Source organism: Ruditapes philippinarum, unplaced genomic scaffold (assembly GCF_026571515.1).
Source record: "Ruditapes philippinarum isolate M1 unplaced genomic scaffold, ASM2657151v2 ctg374_1_1_1_1, whole genome shotgun sequence".
NCBI classification, from domain to species: domain Eukaryota; kingdom Metazoa; phylum Mollusca; class Bivalvia; order Venerida; family Veneridae; genus Ruditapes; species Ruditapes philippinarum.
This window is the reverse complement of record NW_026860247.1, coordinates 310,958-328,663: the sequence shown is the minus strand read 5'-3', so window position 1 is coordinate 328,663 and position 17,706 is coordinate 310,958. Positions and strand designations below refer to the sequence as shown.

At 31.9% G+C, this 17,706-nt stretch overlaps 2 protein-coding genes across 2 annotated transcripts in view; both read left to right on the top strand.

Annotated features, from left to right (window-relative positions):
* The first annotated feature begins 7,955 nt into the window (after nucleotides 1-7,955).
* On the top strand, nucleotides 7,956-9,098 carry LOC132759381 (U19-ctenitoxin-Pn1a-like). The gene is made up of 3 exons (XM_060751145.1): nucleotides 7,956-8,114; nucleotides 8,320-8,479; nucleotides 8,937-9,098. Exons 1-3 carry the CDS (start codon nucleotides 8,064-8,066, stop codon nucleotides 9,062-9,064), a joined length of 339 nt encoding a protein of 112 aa, XP_060607128.1. The 5' UTR covers nucleotides 7,956-8,063; the 3' UTR covers nucleotides 9,065-9,098.
* A 6,395-nt stretch (nucleotides 9,099-15,493) lies between these two features.
* Nucleotides 15,494-17,706, top strand: part of LOC132759374 (AP-4 complex subunit epsilon-1-like) — a 28,616-nt gene continuing 26,403 nt past the window's right edge. The window contains exons 1-3 of the mRNA XM_060751139.1: nucleotides 15,494-15,797; nucleotides 16,821-16,886; nucleotides 17,379-17,502. Of these exons, the coding sequence (XP_060607122.1) occupies nucleotides 15,654-15,797; nucleotides 16,821-16,886; nucleotides 17,379-17,502 (334 nt within the window). The 5' untranslated portion in view covers nucleotides 15,494-15,653. The remainder of the gene's footprint in view (nucleotides 15,798-16,820; nucleotides 16,887-17,378; nucleotides 17,503-17,706) is intronic.

Here is a 17,706-nt window from a genome sequence, read left to right as displayed (position 1 = left end):
CTGAAAGACTAGGTTTTTAAATGAGTCATCCATTCATTGGTCAATTTGAAAATTTAATTCATTTAATCAGCCAATGAGAATTTGGTTAGTAGTGATTGAAAATTTTGATGTAAAGTTGTCATCAAATATCAGTATGGTATGTAGATATAATTCATCATATGGTGCAAATTGTAATGAATGGTTAATTATATTTTATTGTTTACTTACATGTAGGACAGTCTTTTTCATATTTTTGTACAAAAAGAAATCATAGAGAGATCAGTATTGATAATGATAAATGAGATTCTTTCTAAAGTGTTAGCAATATTTAATGTTGTTAGTAAAATGGGAAAAAAATCAGCAAGCTTTAAAATTGATCTTGGATCGTGCATTTTGAAAATAAAGGTATTTTATTTAATGAATAGCTTTGAGTATACAAGGTAATTATGTTACCAGAAGCCTTTGAAATTGATTGGTTAAAGATTTAAGTCACTAACCAAATACTTACTTAACCCTCACTACTGTGGGATTAAATCTCACTAAAAACGTTTGATTCTTGCATGTGGTGAGGCATAGCCAGCTTCCTTACAGTTAGTTGCTTGTATTCTGGTACCCACTTATGCTTGAAAGGTCTGAAGTCTTCCTTTACCAGTATTTAGCTGGAAAGTTGCCATATGACATTTGAAGGTACAATTTGATATGAAATTAACTATCAAATATTTTTTATGTAGATGAATCATGAAATTATTGACCTATAGGGACCAATGATGTTAACTGAGTGGTCAGTTATTCTGCTCAGGTATTGATGACTTGCAAGTTTTCAAAGCTTCTTCATATTATAAGAAATGTTTTCCATTCATATGTATTAAATTGTTTCTAAGAACTTGCAATTGTTACGTTATTCAAAAATGTTAAGAATCTTCAGTTGTTTTTTTTCTCCATGTTTTTAACTTTAAAGACAGGTAAAACTGTTAGTTTTCTGATTAAAATTGTTTTAATATATGAATAGTAGCTTTACTAATTATTATGTGATAATAATTTTTTTGTAATACTGAAAGCTGTATTTGAAATGTTATAGAGGTGACTTATTTATAGATGCCATGCTGAAATTTCAAAATTCTAGTCTAGAATGAATGTTTATTTTTGCGTGTTTTCGGTTATGCACCAGTTAGTTGTAATCTCCAAACTCATCTACCCACCAACTCACACACCACACATATAACACACACAGAAGGAAAAGTGGGGACTTTACACAATGCACACACAGGGAAAAGTGGGGACTTAACATAACACACACCAAGGGAACAGTCTGGACTTAACATAACACACACCAAGGGAAAAGTGGGGACTTAACATAACACACACCGAGGGAAAAGTGGGGACTTAACATAACACACACCAAGGGAAAAGTGGGGACTTCACATAACACACACCCAGGGAAAAGTGGGGACTTAACTTAATACACGCCCAGTGAAAAGTGGGGACTTAAACTTGTTGATTTTCTGTTGGTATAAGCCAGATCCTGCTGGGCAGTGTGACAGACATATCCATTGCTATATTTAAGCACCAACAAAACCATTGCATTGACCTTGCAGTTAAGAAAACTTTTTTTCAGTTTTTGGAGATGGGATTGGGTTACGGTTGAATTGACTGGTGCATAACAATTTGTCATTGTTATTTATAGTACATGTAAGGGTCAACTGAACATTAAAGAAATGTTGTGTATGGCTAATGTCACTTTAATAAAAGTATGTTGAAATCACAGTAGATCTACATCTGAATTCTTTGAGGGTTTTTTTTAATGAAAACAATGATATTGCATAAATTAGAACATTTTTAGAAAAGCATGTCACAGTTTTAATAAAGTTTTAATTGTGTTTTGTTTTTCTTCATAATTACATGTATTTATTATTACTATTGTAATGATTTTTCTGCATGATAGCTAACTGACCAGAAAATGTTTCTGTAGGACAATATAACTTTGCAGACCAAGTTCAAAATGGTTTAACTCAATCATATGACATAAGGGAGATAAACCTTTTTTTTGCACTGGCTATAAGGGCATTAGCTTGAGTGGTAAACACACAGGCATTCGAGGTAACATTTTTCAAACATGTGATAAGACTTTGACTTTAATTGCTCATTACGAATAAATTTGTGAGAATATTTATAAATATTAGATATATAATATATATATATATATATACAAGTAACCATGAATTTGATTGTGTAATTTTTAATGAATTTACATTTATATTGAGAATAATAGAGAACTTACATGATCTGGTAGTTCAAGTACATTGTAATTATTGTACATTGTATCTCTTGCTTAATTAAATATACCAAAGTTTTAGGGTACCGATACTTTAAAAAAAAATCACATTTCTATTTTTACATCATTATATTTCCCATTCTCTATGTATCATCATTGAATAACTTGACCATATTATGTAAATATTCACCTCTTTGATTTGATTTACTATATTACTAACAAAACATACAAATTGTAATCTTCATCAAGATTTACGTAGGCAATATTGTGTCTATGAAGTTTAATAAGTGCTATTACCCATCAGACATTTTTCATAACTACAATGTAGTTTTATAGCAAAAACATTATTTAGTTTTCATGATACATGCTGTATGGAAAAATGGATAATTAGTATAATAGTTACATTGATTTAATAAGACAATTGTTTAATCTGTATTTCTGGAAGCTAGTTGGAGCTTACATAATATCGGTGGTTTTACTCATTTGCCTATTTGTGCCTGAAATAATGCACAAAAGGGCACCTGAGGTCTTCCGCCACCAGTAAAGCTGGAAAGTCTCCATATGACCTATACTATATTTGGGAGACGTAAAACAAAACCAAAAAAAAAAAGAAAACATTACTTGTAAGTAAAGGCATGATTATTTTACCGAATTTTGAATAGAGAATTTAATTTGGATATGAAGTACTAAATTTGAATACTGTATTGTTGTACTAATAAAGGTGGTCAGGAAAGAGATATTTTTACCAAAGGATGTACATTGTAATAGAATTATTTGTGTGAATATCATATCATTGTCTAATTTAAGAATAGTTCAGATTCTGTGCATTATTTTAGTTTTAATGCACGAAGATGATTAGGATATAGATATATCTATCATTTAAGGTACATGTACCCGGATATAAGTTTTGTTCAATTTGTCATTAAAGGTACCTGGATATAAGTTTTGTTCAATTTGTCATGAAAGGTACTTAGATATAAATTTTGTTAAATTTGTCATTAAAGGTACCTAGAAATTAGTTTTGTTCAATATGTATATAATTATGCTTATAATCTGCTGCATGTATAAAAAAATTGAAAATATGAGCTGACAGGAATGAAAATTAGTGTTACATATGAATGTTATGTTGTAGAAATTATTCTCATTTCTTTATGATGAACAATGGTTAGGAAACTACCCGCCTATATGACTGAAATACTGTTGGGAAAAGGCGTAAAATGAAATAAACAAACAAACAAACTTTATGATGAAGAATAAGGTAGATGTATGTTAAGGTTTTTGTTGAAAAATATCTTTTTTTTATGGTGAAGAAAACAGTTAAAATATGTGAAGGTTTATGTTGAAAAATGTCATTTTAAAAGTATAAGTATCTTGATCTGTGACTTGTAAATGTTAAAAGTTTGCTTGGTCAGCTAGAGATCTCATTTGGTACTGACATGCTTGTGCCATTGTAGCTTATACAAGTCTTGGCTCAAGAAACTTTTATTGACATTGTTAGTCTGTATTATAGTGATTAAAGCTGTCAGTATGTATTTATATACTTATCTTAAAGTGGCCTACAGCTTTTCTAAAGGTTAAATACGTTATTTTTTGATAAATTGTTTCATATAAATGTAATTGTCAAATCAAAATAAGCGGAAAATGAAATTTGTCATCAATTAGAAACATTGAACGAGTCAGCTTCCTATATTTGAATTAGAAAAGCGGACGATTTGTTTTTATTTTTAGCTCGACTATTCGAAGAATATGAGAGCTATTGTAGTCGCCCCGGCGTCGGCGTCAGCGTCCGCGTCGGCGTCTGCGTTGGTTAAAGTTTTTTGTAAAGTCAAATATCTCAATTATTACTTGAGATATTCAATTGAAACTTACAATACTTATTTATAGTAACAAGGTACATCAGATTGACAAGTTGGATAACTCTGCCTACAATATTGACAGAATTATGCCCCTTTTTAACTTAGAAATTTTGGTTAAAGTTTTTTGTAAAGTCAAATATCTCAATTATTGCTTGAGATATTCAATTGAAATTTAAAATACTTTTTTATAGTAACAATGTACATCAGTTTGCAAAATTGCATAACTCTGCCTGCAATATTTGCAGAATTATTTGCCCCTTTGAAACTTAGAAATTTTGGTTAAAGGTTAAAAGTCTTCAAAGATATTTACTTGAAACTTTACACATGCACTTAGGGTCATAATTGGAGGGTCATAATTGTATGTCACTGACCAAGTTCCATAACTCTATCTTGCATTAAGGCTGATTCATATCCCCTTTTCTACTTAGTCTCTTGGTTAATGTTTACATGCAAGTTTTACATATCTCAATAACTATTAAAGATATTTATTTAAAACTTCACATATGCATTTAGGGTCATAATTGTAGGTCACTGACAAAGATCCATAATTCTATCTTGCATTTAGGCTGATTTTTCTCCCCTTTTTCAACTTAGAAATTCATGGTAAAGTTTTGCTTGTAAGCTGTTATCTCAATAACTACTGAAGGGTTTGTGCCTTTTTTGGGACAATTTTATGCATTCATAATAATAAAGCAGTGATTTACTTGATAAAACATCTTAATAACAAGCCTTTGTACCTTTTCTGTCAAATTTATGTATTCATAGGTAATTAGTATTATTACACTAAATAAAACACCCTTGTGACATTACATTCCGAATAGCCAAGCCAATACTGTATAATTAGAGTCTCTCTAAGGCCTATAACATGAACTTATAAAAAAAATTAGCCCTTTTGTGAACTTAAAAAATTTAACATTATCAAGGCTCTTTACTATCAAGCACTTAGAATAGTCGAGCATGCTGTCCTACTGACAGCTCTTGTTAGAAACAAAAGTCACATGTTATAATTAGCTCTTGGGATGCTGTTTTGAAGATGGCTTACAGTGATATAATGCACTTTTCCAAGATAAAAATACTGAAATACTTGGTTTGAATCCACACAGAATTGTTTTTTCCAACAAAAAATAAAAGCTGAAGGCAGCTTTAAAGATTTATGTATTTTATAATAATAATGGCCATTTCAAATGTTATTATATATTATTTTTGATTATTAAAACAAGGCTGTATTTAATTTTTATGATCAACCTTCTGGCTCCACAATTTATGTTGTGTTGTATTACTAATTATTTCAAACTGTTGAGTGGATGATAGAAGAGCTTTGCGAAAGTGTGTATATGACATATATATTACATGATGTACATGTGTATTAAATTAGTATAATGGGAGTTGCTGTAAATGTTCTATGTATATCTAGTGTCAATCATAAGTGTATACATGTATTAACATGTTCAAAACAGAGTTTATGTCCATGTATATTAAGAAAGGATTATGCTGGTAGTGATATACAGTGTTGCACACTATTAACAGAACTTGAATGCTTGCTACAATAAGAACAGGCCAGTATAAAACTGGCCAGTGCAGGCCAATATAGAGATGGCCAATACAGTCAAAATAGTACTGGCCAATACAGCCAATATAGAACTGGCCTATACAGTCAATATAGTGCTGGCCAATAAAGAGCTGGCCAATACAGTCAATATTAGTGCTGGCCAATATAGAGATGGCCAATACAGTCAATATAGTACTGGCCAATACAGCCAATATAGAACTGGCCTATACAGTCAATATAGTGCTGGCCAATATAAAACTAGCCAATATAGTGCTGGCCAATAAAGAGCTGGCCAATACAGCCAAGATAGTGCTGGCCAATAAAGAGCTGGCCAATACAGCCAAGATAGTGCTGGCCAATATAGAGATGGCCAATACTGTCAATATAGTACTGGCCAATACAGCCAATATAGAACTGGCCTATACAGTCAATATAGTGCTGGCCAATATAAAACTAGCCAATATAGTGCTGGCCAATAAAGAGCTGGCCAATACAGTCAATATAGTGCTGGCCAATATAAAGCTGGCCTATAGAGCCAATATAGTGCTGGCCAATACAGCCAAGATAAAGCTGGCCAAAACAGCCAATATAGAGTAGTCGGCCTATACAATATACACCCAATATTGTTGGATTGTTGGTTTTAACATTTTAGAAAGTGGATAAGTTTATTGCAAAGATTCAGCAAAGTTAAAAAAATGCATATATTTTATAAACAAGAAAAACCTGATATTAATATTGTGTAACACAGTATATCACTATGTTGGTGTTTCAGAGTAAATGTTAACCATGTCACTGTACCACAGGGTCAGTAAATTAACAGTACCCATTTTATAATGACATATAGATTATTAAGATGTATTATTGTTATATTCTTGTTTCAAAGATCGTTATTCACTGATCATTTGTATTATTTCATGATATTAGTCACAATCGCTTATTTTTGCCACATGCAAAAAGATTTTAATAAAGATATCATACATTTTTATGTGTTGCATATTTATTTATAAGATATATTATGCTCAAATTTGAAAAAAAACAACTTATAATCGCAATACAGTCGCTTGGTTAATGTAAAATAAACATATTTTAAGTCCACAGAAAATATATGTTACGTGTGTTTCATCCATAAAAGAAGAGACAAATGTAGAAATAAAAATTGCACTTCGCAGCTACAGTAACCAAGCCAAGAATAGATCCCTGTACAGTTGTTTAAGCCCCGTAAAACGCTCTTAAATATTTATTTTACGTTTATTCGGGAATATTTTTAAGTAACATTGTTGGACTTATGCAATCTTATTTTAATAAAACTATCAGGCCTTAAAGTTGCAAGACATGTATATACTATTCAGCACTTGTCCCCCACCGCTGTGGGTTCGAATCCGGACAGGGACTTTGGATTCTTTCATGTGAGGAAGCTATCCAGCTAGCTTACGGAACGTCGGTGTTTCTACTCAGGTGCCCATTCGTGCCTGAAATAATGCACGGAAGGGCCTGGAACGTCGCCATATGACCTATAATTAATGTGTCGGTGTGAAGTATAGCCCAATTAAACAAACAAACAAACAAATATACTATTCAGATGGAAACTAGTAATAAAATAAAAAGTTGGTGAACGAATTCAAAATATGTGAATGTCCTAACTAGTTATCATGAAGCGGTGGCCCGGTGGTTGCTGGGGTCACAACAATATTAACTCGTATGGTACTAGTATTGTTGAGCTCATGGAAGCGAACTAGTTGTTTAAATAAGTTTGAACAATCAGCAAAATTGAGCCAAATTAAATTATTATTATTTCCCAGTGAACAAATAAAGCTTTGTTTTTACAGTTCATAAGATGTAGCGAAGGTAAAATGTTCTAGTTCGCAATGAATTTCATATAGTTCAAAACGTGAAATATTTTCAAATTTGCTACAATTAATAGCTATATAGGCCGACAAATTAAGTACCTATTGACTGGTGGAAAGTTTACTTCCAAATAACCCTTATTAGTTTGCACACCTTAATACGCATTCACAAATTTTGACGGAACTTTTTTATCTACAGTAATAAGAAAAGCTTAGCCCATACATTGCTTAATCAGTGAGTAAAAGAAATGGGATTCACACTCGGTCACGGAGGCCAATATATATATATTATGTCAGGACAGTGACCGTTAATTAAATTAGGTCCATGTGCATAACAGTCTACGTTACATCAACGTAGCTATCTCTCTAATGAAATGATAAGCAGGTTGTAATTCCCATCGGATGTGCCGAAATTGTGCCTCCTACGGTGAAAGTTCATTATCTGACACACCACAAGTTAAAATGTGTCCGAATGTCGAAATATAGTGGTCTTATCTTTACGTTTGCCTTGATCAAACCAGTTGAATTGAGTTGACAAAATTGACAACATATCAAATTTTAAAATGAGATTTTGTGCAATATTCATCGTGACTTTTTCTATATACTTTGTACTAGTAAGTATATATTTTGTTACATTGTGGGGGCTTGATTTATACATCTGCAACACGTTGCGTCATTCACCCTAACGATACAATAACGTTTCTATTGTCATATAATGTATATCGTTATCTTGTCAAAAAGAAAGTTATATCACGTTTGCTTTTGAAGTTCATCCAGTGTAGTTCTTGTATCATGATTTTTCTGACCATATAATTTAAGGCACAGTCCTGTACGCAAGATTCGGATTGCCCAGGCGGATGTTGTTACTCTGACCGGCTACATGGAGCCAAATGTCACCAGTTTCAAAACGAATCACAAGGATGTCACCTCCCAAATCATAACCACACAGTGATGCTGTATCCATGTGGTTGTAAACAAGGTACGTAATCGAGAATTTACCGAGAGGATGCTCTAGATATCTCCCCTGACGCACATCTCACATTGATTACCTCCCTTGGCAGATTCTCTCAACTGATAAGGGGGATATCACTGCGTAGGGGATTGCATAACGTTAGCAAATGCATGTTTGTTAAAAAAAACGAGCTCTACTATTGAGAACTAAGCAATTTCTTTCATGTTTTCGATAATTTTACAGAAAGATCAATGACTCAGATGGCATTGTTTCTTAATTCTCAAAAATCGAAAATACACTATAATGATTTAAAATGATATTGTAAAAAAATTTATAGATCGCAAAATAGATCTATGTATGTATGGTATTCCGTATGGGCTACTATATTATTGCTGACTTTTTTTTTTATTTAGATATCCACACAATTGATATAATGGACAGTTCCCGTATAATTCCTTTTTTTATACAAGACTTATTATTTCAGGTCTAACATGCGATGAGATCCATTTCACTCCCGGATTAGGAGGTGACCCCGTTCATCAAGCAGAGCTGCTTTTACTTGGACATGGCTATGGTATTTGTACAAGTACTCCAGGACAAGTATTCGGATGAATTTAATAAGAAATAAAAGTTAAAAGACTTTTTATACTAGCAAATTGTTTTTATTGTTTCTCAATATGCTGCGATTCCTTCTAAACTTGGTGAAAATGAGTTACATTAAATTCGTTTGTTATGTAACGGCATGATGTCCGTCCCCAATTTGATTATATATATTTATCTATTTATCAATATTTATCGTATGCTCTTCAATGCGATATTGAAAAAATATCATCAAGATATAAGCCATATCACACTTTTTGTAAGATATACCGTTATATTATATGTTATTTTGGTTTTGGAGTGATATATGTGGATATATTACCTGTTAAGATTTTATATCACCCGAGCCGTTAGGCGAGGGTGATATTTTATCTTGGCAGGTAATATATCCACATATATCACTCCAAAACCAAAATAATAATTTTATTACCCTTCCCCTGCCGAGTTTAGACGATTTTTTAAAAAATCATTGCTGTTTCAAATGAAACGTCGAAATAAGATTCCCTTTAGGATACCTCTTCGTCACAACATGACGTCACATAAATACATGACGTATTTTTCCCGTACCTTACGAAAGTAAACAAGAGAAAAGGAGTAGTCTGTTGAACGCACTTTTTTGTAATTAATATCAAGCTTTCACAAGGTCATATTTGTTTTCGATACTGATGGTTATATATACCATTACTCTACTTTGGTAAATATTTATCATTTGACAGTTAAAAAGTGCTTTTAAATCGGAATTTACACCGCGTAAAATCGAACCGTACGCGCATCACCTCAGCGCATATTGTTTACAACGTTGGGTACCAAACGGGGAAAATTAGTGTGTATATTACCCGTCTGGCTCGGTTATATCAATTTCTTTCGGGTGATCAATATCCAATCAAAAAGGCGGAAAAAATCTGGAAGGGTAATAAAATCTTACGTTTATATTTTCACTCGCGTTTTGCGTTCTTGAAAACGTTTTATTTTTAAATTTAATCTTAGTCTTAGTGAGATATATTATATATTTACAAAAATATTCATCCTCTCTAATTCTCACCGTCGTGGTATCGTGCTTTCTATTTTCATCATCGTAGTATCGCATCGTTGTATCGATGTAAAAGTATGCGACGATGGTCGTAACGGGATACCGTACCATAGGTTTATGTTAGGACCCCACGTGTCCTCATTTGCATATCATAGTTTCCCTCTCTAAAGTAGGTACACATATGTATAGCTAGAGTTTAATTAAGTTGTAAAACAGTTCCCTCGGTTTCTAAAATAAATAAAAGAAATAACACGTATGTGAAGTATCTGAAACACTGACATGAAAGAAAACGGAAAATGAATGGGTGACAAATGGTTATATGTAGATGCATTGTCAGTATTACTTTATGGCGGCAATAGTTAAACATTGTAATTTGGATCGCTCCTGTCAATAAGCTTGTTAAAATATATCATATGATGTGGCAAACATCGTTACCGCACCCTAAGTCTCGGGCCGGATGTTCCAATCCGAACTGCAACATAGTACAGATTGATATTCGTCCCGGTGATTCACTCGTAGTTTTCCGGTGTAACCACGTATACCATTTTTTATCCCGTTGAATTATTGCAACCAGACAACATATCTATCATTGAAAATTTGTCTATTGTATGATAGATATTTGTAATGGTGAACCTTTTTTCAAGAAATAAACAATGACTTTGAGTGTTTCCGGATCTTGAAGAAGTATATGTAGGGAATAAAGCGAAAGTGATATATGATTTCAATTATCTACTTCAGTCACAGATAACGGTGAAAATAAATTGTTGAAATCGAAGTCTTGTTCAATATATCAATAGTTTGATTTTATTAATTACACGTTATAAAGACGCCAAGATGACGAAGCGAACAATAAATTAGGTTTAGAAGATTATTTTATACATTCAGTTTTATACTGAAAGATACCGCTCATATTTATTCTACTTTGTTCCGTCTATGGAGTGACAAACGTTGAATTATTCCCATCTATGGAGTGACAAACGTTGAATTATTCCCGTCTATGGAGTGACAAACGTTGAATTGTCCAATGTCAAATAAATTGTTTTACTAAAAATGTATTTGTCCAATAAAAATATAAAAGCATTTTTAAAAATCGTGTTTTAAAAAATTTATGAGGTGCAAAAATTTTAATATGGCCAACAAATATTTATTAAACCACTAAATATATGTATTTAAACAAGAAGTATCTTTAAAAAAGATTCTCGGGCGAAATAAAACTACTTTTACTTGCATAGCTAGGTTATTTCGGACTTTTGTTTAGATCTTGAAAACACTGCAAGAAATAATTCTAAATGAAAATGTCGTGTTTCGGTACACTTACGTATTCATCTACACTTGTATATATGCTTGATAAATATGCAAAAATATATAAGTTATATCAATTGAACACATCAATTATCATATAATATTATACCGATATACACTGAAGATAATCTACTGAGAGTATCCGAAAAGTTTTTTTTATTTTATTTTGTGTCTTTTGGTACAAAGGTGCTAGTCGATCGCATTGATTTTACCTAAAATCCTTTACCATTTCATAAAAGAAGAAGTTCTTCTTTTAGTTTTTTCCCTATCAAAACTAGTAAAACTTACTTAATGTTTTAAAATAATCGATTATATAGTACTTAAAATCATTTTTACATTTCCTTTATGTATTGAGATTGTCGTTAAAATTTAATGATACAAGCATATTTTCTAGGGATTAAAATCATTACATCGCTTATCTCTAAAATAGGTTACAACAAGTACATTCAAATAAAGCAGACAATGTGTTCAAAGAATTACTACAATATAGATTGTGGTATTACCTTCTTATTTCTAATTTTATACTTGATATACTCCAAATTTATTAATGTGTTTGGTGATACAACGTACATTTGTTTATTTAGCATATAGAATTTTTACATAGATAACTGATAATTAATTCCGACCGTTAAAAACAAATTTAAAAAAAAACAATTTTTGTACAACAAGTTAATAAAATTACCAGATAACTGAATAAATTGTTTTTCATTGCATCATGGAAAAAACACGTTAATTATTTGCAACCATGGTCTATGAAATCCATATAATATGTACTTGGAACGCCAGGTTCATCTACAGCAAGCAGGGATCTTAGATGCGTCCTTGTCATAACCTTGCCTAAACGCTTACTTGACAGATAACCAACTCTTCTTTGATTATACATTTGTGTTTCATCAGCTTTCATATGTCCATAGCTTTGTTTTCTAGAATCATTTGGTCGCCAGACTCTCTCCGCTTCCTTCTTAGAACTGGCCTCTTTTTCCGTTGATAGTGCACTTTTCCCTGCTTCTATAATGGTCATGTCGCTTTTCGACAGTTTTGTCAGGTCTGCATGTTCAACATTAGAATGTTTCAAACCATTTGCTTTTGTATCAACCTTCATCTGATTCCTTCTCAAGGAATACAAGTGATTTACATCAAAACCTTTCATTTTAAGATAAGTCTTATGATTATTGACATACGAGCAAGTTGAGCCTTTCCTTTGCATGAAAGATTTGTCCGAATAAAGCATTGGTAACTTTAAGTTCACAGAACCATCCTTACATTTACTAGCATCATTTGGGTCCGTCATTATACACTGTTGGTCAATTCCTGCCTCTTGATATTCATATCTATTGAGATTATTTTTCTCCTCGCAGTTTGAACTTCCAATTTTACGTCCCGGAGGAAATCTTTCATGCAGGCAAGAAGAAGTATCCAGTTCAGAGGTGAAAGCGATTTGAAACAAATGCGTCGCCGACATCGAAAAATCACAAACAATGATCGAAATTGTATATTTAATTTGTCACTACTTAATATTCATTATACTTTCCTACTAAAAACTTTATTCAATATTGAAATTATCCACAATTGCGTTTTAGAAACATGTGACAGGACATTTTACCATTTAACAGTGCCGTTATCTGCTGTATTGTAAACAACTGTGATCTTAGGTTATACAACATAAAAGTATAAATGATACATTGGAGTGTTTTATTGGCATTTAAAATACCAAAATGTAGATAAATAGTGTCATAAAACACTCCGTGTAGCACTTAACTCTTACCTCGTACAAAGTTTCACTTTGACTATATAGTCTTCAGGTATTCAAGAATCTAGCCGAGGAAAAATAAATAAGTGTTTTGTAGATTCTTTTTTGTCTTGTTTGGTTTTACGGTGCACTAACACAATTTAGGACATTTGGCGCCGGAACGGGAAGGATGATTTTGGCTAATGTCGTGGGTGTTACAAACTTAAAGTAGAGAGTAGACATCTTATTTATTTCAATAGGCTTTAAAGCCCACAAGGACATGCACAATAACGAACAGAACATAAACATATATACATAATATCAACAATCATAAAAGTTTGGAGAAGATCAATTTTTATTGATAAAGCAAATACCAGTCGAAGTTTTCTTAAGTAGTTACATAATGAACATTTTCATATCAAAATTTATCTTTGAACCACTAACTTATAGGTCTCTTATATATACATATACACATACATACACACATATACATGTGCATACATACAAAAATATACATTACATGAACAATTAATGCAAAATTGTTGTATATTTATTGATTTTTAATACATAAACGCATTTACCATATGTTTATACACATATCATAAAGCACTACCAGCTAAGGGTCAAAACCACCTACCTTGCTGGAGCTAAGAGATGCATAGACTCCAGATATTCAAGCCCATTTAGTCGCCTTTTACGATCACGCAGGATTAAACGGTCGCTGCATTTCTAATGCAACAACTTTTAGAGGCAACCTCTCAGTCACATGCAAGGGGTTGTTTATTAAGATTATACAATGTCCTGGAATTATCAAAATGAAGCCGTTTGTTCTAAAAGAAAACAACAACAACAACAACAAAAAACACACGCAACTCAAAATAGTATTATTAAGATATATTTCTGACTTTCGAACAGGTGTTACAATGCATATAATTTAAGTGCCGATTTTGAATTTCATGCATTGATGTACCATTTGGTTTTATGGTAATTCAATGTCCTTAAAGAAAATATTGAAAATACAAAATTGGGCTGATGGATTATAGTGAAATATGCTTAAAACGAATTTCTAGGGACACAGCAAATTGAGTTGTTATATCCGAAATTCGTGGAAATGTTTTGCAGATAAACAATCATTACTATTTACAAATATATCAGAAAATCCATAATCATCTAGAATCTGTTTTTTTTAGTCGACTTATCAAATTCGTATGACTTTCGAACACAAATTTGCACTGCTAATTTGTACAATGTGCTAAGAATAATATTTTCAGAAGCAATCAATTAATGCTCGAGACAAATTTATTTTTCAAGAAAAAGTAATTAATGCTAATAATCGCATTTCGATCCTAATATAAAACTCTGATTAATGACAAAGTCTCAACATATCGAAATGGTACGTGTACGTATATATGTGGCAATTTGGAATGCAAACAGGGTGGTCTCTATATCAAAGAGAAGTAAAGAGAGTTTATCGTTATCATATTTTTAGAAAACGCAAATCTTTATAGCAAATAAATGGTTAAGTTCCCAAACTTTAAAGGAACTCCACTGAGGTCCAAAAACGTAGAATCATATAACTTTTGGATTTCTTAGGTTTTTAATAATGACGGGACTGGAGATAAATTTTTTCGAGTTTTTGTTTGGGTTTATTTTTATTTTTAGCCCAAACTTGTATAAAAAATTTAAATCATTTCTCAATGTTTTTTCCAGAACTAAATTTGATTATTTTTATTGAAAAAAAATTTTCCCAAAATTTGGGAAAGGGCTTGCAACGTTATTCACAAAAATTCGGGCAAAAATTTCCCACAAATTACGTTTTTTCCAATTTTTTGGGAGTATATTTCTATTTTTCCCACCCCTTCGTTTTAATTTCCCCCAAGTTATCTATGTAACTTAAAAGAAATTAAAATTTTATATGTTTCAGTTTTTGGACCTCGTGGAGTTCGGGCCTTTAAAGTTGGGGAATTTAAACCCATTTTTTTTGAAATTTTGTAAAAATTTTGAAAAATTTTTAAATTTTATCACTACCCAAATTTTAATTCGGCGGGGCCCTTTTTTGATCCTTTTTTTACAAATTTTTTTTTCCTTTACTGAAAAGACATCGCCCCGACGTCTCTTTTACAAGTCTAATTAGCTGGACTAATTTATCACAACGGTTGAAAGAGTGGCTTTAAAAATTGGTCTTAATAAGATTTTCAGGGGTGGTCTTAAGAAGAGTTTTTTTACTTTCTTTCTTTCTTTTCTTTCTTTTTTTTTTTTAAATATAAAATCACATATATTTCAACTATTTCTAGATAATCTGTACAGTATGGCAATGTCAAATTTTTGATAATATTTCGTGGTGTTTCACCATCACTTAAAATATCACAACGTGCTGAAATAATACACCGTGTAAATTGTCAACAAAGCTAGCAAAGTCCAACAAAAAAATAATAAAAATAGAGTCTGAAGAAGATAGAAAATAAGATCTCCTTTGAATTAATAAGATATCATCATGTCATAACAGTTTGTACTTTGTAAATATATATTGATTTGAGAACATGTCAAATAAGAGTTTTTCAGTATTGCCGAAATTCTTCGGAAACTTAGTTGGGACTTCCCCACCCACTGAAAAATCTATTGAGGGAATATCACGGGGATTCGAGCTGTTCGTTCAGTCAGTTCACAGAGCAAAAAACAAATATGTAAGTCATTATATAACACCAATTACGGTCACTTTGCTTCTTTAAAACTGATATTGGGTAATTTCAGAGACATTGGATATTAAATTTCAGAGTTTTGATTATGCCTAATTAAACAGATTCCTGTTGCTGAGAGGTTGCTTGTAAGGATTGAACTGGTAAGGCATCAGAATTGCAGCAACCATTTATTCCTGGTGATTTCAAGAGGCCACTAAATTGGTTCGAATGACTATGTGCATCACTTAGCTAAGGTGGCATAGATGTGACATGTGCATTATGTTCTTTTATTTATTTGTAGTTCTGGCTTCCAAAACTTTATAAGCCCCTATTTAAAATTTTTGTTTCTCATCTGATGCGGCATTAAAGTTTTGGATTAGACCCGTTACGAAACCTAACCAGAATAACATAAGTTGATTTAACCTTATTTTTCACTTGCAAAATTCACTTGACCCAATCAATTCTTGTGCATTTTACGATAAAACAATTATTTTAACATTGTTCTAATTACCAATTCAAGTATTAAGATATTGATACCGTCATTAAAATTGCCTATTTAACTGTAAAACATCATTTACGCCGACTACAGTCGGCCATGATATTTAGGGGCCACGCGAGACCTCGCATAATGATATTATCAAAATAATATTCTTGTTTCATGATACAGTATCGTGATACCATAGTTCTGTTTATTCGATATTAGATCTTAATTCCAACAAACTTTAAATCTTAGAATGAGTATTTTTACATCATTCCTTTTGCTTTATATATTTTACAATGTAATAATTAAAACAATAAGCAATTACAACTCTTAGAAGTTACAGTTCTGTTTAAACAGTTAAATTAGACAATAAAAAGATGTAACACCATGTATCGATGTAAACCTCAGCATTGTATCACGGCACAAAGCTAGTGCAATAATCATGATTCATGGATATGGTACTAACAATAGATGGTTTAAACATTTTTATGTTTAATATTTATTTGTCATGTTCAGTGAAGTTCAGTATTTTCTTTCATTTTTTAAAGGATGAGCAACAGATTGTCAACAGGGAATTGCAGACAATAAAGTCAAGTATAGGAGATGCATCTCAGGTACATGTTTTATGCATTCTGTGCAGAATTCTTATGTGCTAGAATTATTAACCTGGGAGCTTATAGAAGGATAATGGCTCTAAGCAGGTGCCCCATCTCCTGGGCTTAAGATATAGAGGAACCTGCTTGTAAGTGAAACTTGGAAGAAGCAATGTCACCTGAACATGGGCTGTAATGCATCATAAATTGTTGTAATTTACAAAGAAATAAATGTTCACATTTCTTCTTGAAAAAAGGCTGTACTTTTACTTTGTATTTTATTAATTACTTTGTTGGTTTTTTTTGTCTTTATTCATGTCCTTTGTTTTTCCCTTCTTCTTCTATTTTTTGCATGAGTGCTGCAATGAATTAATTAGATTCTATCCTTCTCATTAAACCCAGTAATTCTGGTATTTGTTTTAGCTTTAAGTAATTATATGATTTGTGATAGTAATATGAAGTATAATTTTTCATTGTATTACAGAATGTGTATTTATTGCATATTCATTGCAGGCTCAGATGAGGGACTACCTCTGGAGGCTGGTATATGCTAGGATGATAGGTTATGATGTGGAGTTTGGTTGCATTGAAGGTGCAAAGCTTGCCGGACGTATGGATCCTATTGACAGTAAAACAGGTAAGATTCTGTAGAATCCATGCTATGTTGTCTTTAGGGATGAAAAATTGTTTAGAAAAAAATCTTCTGGAATTAAAGGGCCTAAAACTGTTAGCATAATAAGCATGTACAAGAAAAGGCCTTAATTTATTTTCTCTGAAATTATAAGGCCTAGAGCTTAAGCATTGTCTAGTAAGCCCCTTCAGTAGTTTAATAAATCTTGGC

What these genes read in the sequence shown, in the direction of transcription:
- LOC132759381 (XM_060751145.1), top strand. Translation starts at nt 8,064, where the DNA reads ATGAGATTTTGTGCAATATTCATCGTGACTTTTTCTATATACTTTGTA. An exon ending in TTTCTATATACTTTGTACTA is followed by an intron (nt 8,115 to 8,319) that starts GTAAGTATATAT and finishes ATATAATTTAAG; the next exon opens with GCACAGTCCTGTACGCAAGA. An exon ending in TCCATGTGGTTGTAAACAAG is followed by an intron (nt 8,480 to 8,936) that starts GTACGTAATCGA and finishes TTATTATTTCAG; the next exon opens with GTCTAACATGCGATGAGATC.